At 41.5% G+C, this 4,562-nt stretch overlaps 1 protein-coding gene across 1 annotated transcript; it reads left to right on the top strand.

Moving 5' to 3' along the window:
* Window positions 1-1,147: 1,147 nt before the first annotated feature.
* Window positions 1,148-3,609, top strand: LOC104961416 (probable D-lactate dehydrogenase, mitochondrial; the record flags this gene model as incomplete). Its single annotated transcript, XM_010789719.1, has 5 exons — window positions 1,148-1,325; window positions 1,670-1,811; window positions 2,350-2,491; window positions 3,010-3,169; window positions 3,264-3,609. Coding segments are annotated over 5 exons (953 nt in total), but the record flags the coding sequence as incomplete, so codon positions are not given.
* Window positions 3,610-4,562: the final 953 nt, after the last annotated feature.

The following is a 4,562-nucleotide window of genomic DNA, read 5'->3' as shown; positions in this document are numbered from 1 at the left end:
AGTAAGTACTACATAGTACTTGTGGGGGTAGTTTCACTAGTACTGAGTCCAACAGGATCAATCCCACGAAGAACTAATGGCAACAAAAAAGAATTCCCTCATCAAACTTGAAGTGGCTTGATTTTGTTCTCAGCAGGGGACTTTGACTGTGTATTTTTTGAGAAATCCTCTGTCAAAGTACTTCAATGTATTGTTAGTAGTAGGGTAACTAATACAAAGTCAAACAGTATCAATTTCATTAAGAACTAATGGTAACATTGTATTGTTATCACTCATCAAAGATAGCAGAAAAACATGCATTATGTAAGTGGAGGGGACTTTGACAGAGGGTTACTCACAAAGTACACAGTAAAAGTACTTCATTTTATTTCTGGTAGAAATCAAACTAGACGTGAGTCCAACAGTGTCAGTTTTCTTAAGAACTTGTGGTAAAAAATATTTGTATCACTCATCAAATATAGCAGGAATAACGAAGAGCAGCTGATTTGAAAAAGCAAACTCGAGAGACGGCTGAGTGACCGCAGTGCAGAACCGCTGTATAGTTTAAATCTCCTCACAATGTTGTCCATTTTAGACAGAGGCCTATTATATTTACATCCCTTAATAACATTCATTTTCTGGGCTCACTATGTGCCTTGGCCTTTTTCGTTGTGATCGCTAAATTCACCTTGCTTATAATAATCACCGGTCCTTCAGAAGGATACTGTAGTGATTCAAAGTGTGATTTTAGCATAGAGTGCTTTTGTTTTGAAATCACTTCCGTGAGTTTCGCCCCGCCCCTCGATCCAATGACCATTAGACCATTTAGTAAGGTAAAAAGCAAAAACGCCTCGCAGACGCTCTTCCGTTTACTTGTTTAATAAAGAAAAAGAAATGGACCGTAGATACACGGATTTTGGACAATTCCCTAATGTGGTTAGTCTAAATAACCCCTAAACTCAAAAATGTAAATGTGAAAATATCCCACCGCTACATTTAGTTTTTCCCAAGTAGTTCTTCTAAGACATGCCATTAAATTACCCAATTAAAATGACCAAAATGCACAGTTAGCCGTGTGTGTGTGTGTGTGTGTGTGTGTGTGTGTGTGTGTGTGTGTGTGTGTGTGTGTGTGTGTGTGTGTGTGTGTGTGTGTGTGTGTGTGTGTGTGTGTGTGTGTGTGTGTGTGTGTGTGTGTGTGTGTGTGTGTGTGTGTGTGTGTGTGCGTGCGTGCAGAGTGCTGCTGTGGGCAGCGTGCTCTCTGCTCTCAGGTCTATATGTGGAGAGGGTGGCGTCTCATTTGGTGCGGCTGTGAGAGAACAACACGGCAGGGACGAGTCGATACACAGGTCAGTCCCTCTCACACTTACATAATATCAAAAGGCAGTCATGTTTCAATACAACAAAATGTATAGCAAAAAGATAGTTGTGTTAGAATAAAAAAAGGTAAGAATACCAGTGGTTGATGGACAGATACTGTATATACTCCATTATTTCAGAGAAACTGTGTACGATTAACTCAATTTATCTGACTGCTGCAGATTGTACCTACATTTCAGAGTAAGCTAATGTTATATAAAATACAACAAATCGTTGAATATTCAACCAGTGGTTTCCTCTTCTTGGCTTGTGACCCCTTATAAAATAGTTAAGTGGGGAGATATGGAGAATGTGTTTGTGTGCTGCGGTGCAGATGCTGTCCTCCAGATGTGGTGGTGTTTCCTCGTTGTGTGGAGGAGGTCAGCGCCCTGGCCAAGGTCTGCCACCAGCACAACCTTCCCATCATCCCCTTTGGCACTGGAACTGGTCTGGAAGGAGGGGTTAGCGCAGTCAAGGTGAGAGAGAGAGGAAGTGTGTGTGTGTGTGTGTCTCTCTGTCTGTGTCTCTGTCTCTGACTGGTTACATGTGCATTCATTATTTGTAAATGGGAGTGGTAATAAAAGTAAAATAGAGTGGTGCAGGAATGAGTCCTAAAACCTGGAAATTAGTTGGCATTTTACAACTTCCGGTTCCCTCGTCTGGAAAATAGGTCAGTAAATGCTGCACTGGTGAATGTACGAAACTTCTAAGTGTCATAAAAACAACAGTTACTAAACAAATGGCTAAATGAGACCACTAAACCTCATCACACCGAACATTAGCCTTTATCTTAGCGGTGTTTACGTGAACCCATGTGACCGTCTTGTAGTTTGTTTATAGCCTAATGTTAGCTTTTTACTTCTATCGATTGCATTTACACATCAAAAATCATAAAGTAGTGTTAATAAGTGTATATAATCCTGCTGAACAAAACGTGTAAGTATTATAAATGTTTGTTTGCCAAAGATCTTATTTTCTAACTGCAGTTACATTGGGTCTTCTTCCTGCCCTCAGGGTGGCGTGTGTTTCAGTCTGAGGAACATGGACCAGGTTCTGGACCTCCACCCGGAGGACTTTGATGTGACGGTGGAGCCCGGTGTGACCCGGAAGGCCCTCAACTCGTACCTGAGAGGCACCGGCCTGTGGTTTCCTGTTGGTCAGTCACACTCAGATCTTTTGGTTCAGTGAGTGGAACACAGGCCTGGTCACACCAGCATTTAAAATGTCATGGCTAGTTATATACAATCAAATGGTATAGTAGCATGGAGAGCTAAATCTGCACTGATGTTCTGTAAAGCACCAAAACTCAAATCCCTCCGCTGTAGTGACAGGACTTTAGATTTGAATCAAGTTCCCACATGTCCCTGGATTCAGAAGTAGCCAAAAGGTCTGTGTGGAAAAGATAAAACAATTTTTCCAATTAGTTTCCTGCTGACATTAAAGTAGTTTTAATGTACACGTCCAGCAGTGGGTGATATTGAGAAAGAAATCTCGAGCCCAAAGTGTGTTCCAACTTTATAAAAAACATAGTCAGGATAGGTGGGAAAAAGACTACACTTCAAAAACAGTTCACTTTTTTAAATGTAGGTCAAGCGTCTTGAGATGTGTGACAGGATTATAGCTGGTTTCAATGTTCTGTTAAAAAACACCACTAATGTTCCTTTATGTCCTCAGACCCCGGGGCCGATGCCTCTCTGTGTGGCATGGCGGCCACCAGTGCGTCCGGTACCAACGCAGTGCGTTATGGGACCATGAGGGAGAACGTTCTGAACCTGGAAGTGGTGCTGGCTGATGGGACGGTCCTACACACGGCTGGGAGGGGCCGGCGCCCCAGGTGCACCTCGGAGATTTTCACCCACAAATATGCAACATAGCCCAGTGCATCTTAAACAGTCTTACTCTTCTTTTCTGTCTGTGTCATTATTCAGGAAGACAGCCGCCGGCTACAACCTGACCAACCTGTTGGTGGGGTCGGAGGGCACCCTGGGGATCATCACCAAGGCAACCCTGCGCCTGTACGGCATCCCAGAGGCCATGGTGTCGGCCGTGTGCTCCTTCCCCTCGGTGCAGGCCGCTGTGGACAGCACGGTGCAGATCCTCCAGGCGGGGGTGCCCATCGCCCGCATCGGTGAGGAGGGAGCCCCTCATCCACACTCAAGAGACCCGTCCACTAAAAACAATGTGATGTTTGCAGAAAATAAGATCTGTGGAAAACACACTTTTATAATACCTTCAAATGTGAAAATCTCCACATATTAACACCACTGTTATGATTGTTTAGGCATTTATGCAATCTCCAGAATTAAAATCATTATACTATTAAATAACTACCTCATGGTCACATGACTTCAGGTTTAGTTGATATAAGCAGTATAGAGTGAGGCAGTGATGATGTGGGCCGACCTTGAATTTAGCATCCCCAGTGCAGAAACTTAGATCTGTGGCAAACACACGTTTATGATACTTACACGTTTTGTTCAGCAGAATAATCTCCACACATTAACACCACTTTATGATTTTTCAGTGGCAGATGACAAATCAACATTAGGCTATAAAGGAACCACATCACGGTCACATGACCTCACGTCACCACCGCTAAGCTAAAGGCGGCTAATGTTAAGCGTAACGATAATTAGCAGTCTCATTTAACAGTGACATACTGTGAACACGCTGTAAATGAGAGATTTGATCTGTGATATCAGATTTGATACCTCTCTTAGGTAAATCAGAAACATTTCAGAAATGTTTTTTTTTTTATTGTATTTTCTCAGAAACTAAATAGTGTACTTTTACTCCACTACATGTATTTAATCCCTTTAGTTACTTTGCAGATGTGGATGAATGATTTGAAATATAACCAAGTGTTAAATCAGACTTTAGTTCCACCTGGAGTAAATTCACAAGCTACCCTGCAGTATACAAAGTCATTCAAACTAGCTGCACCTTTACCAGCTTTGAGAACACTTTCATGATCAATCATTATAAAACATATCATCATCATCATCATCATCATCATCATCATCATCATCATCATCATCATTATCTTTATTTAAAGAGACTCTTGGTCCATTATTACAAGACATACAACACTCTAATATAAATATATATATATATATATCATATATATTATTCTGAAATGGACCAATCTGCACAATGACTACTTTTACTATCGCTACTTTCACTATATTTTGATGATAATACTTTTCTACTTTTACTTGAGGAACATT

Source organism: Notothenia coriiceps, unplaced genomic scaffold (genome assembly GCF_000735185.1).
Source record: "Notothenia coriiceps isolate Sejong01 unplaced genomic scaffold, NC01 NC01_scaffold00033239, whole genome shotgun sequence".
Classification (NCBI taxonomy): Eukaryota; Metazoa; Chordata; class Actinopteri; order Perciformes; family Nototheniidae; genus Notothenia; species Notothenia coriiceps.
This window is presented reverse-complemented; position numbering and strand designations above follow the sequence as displayed.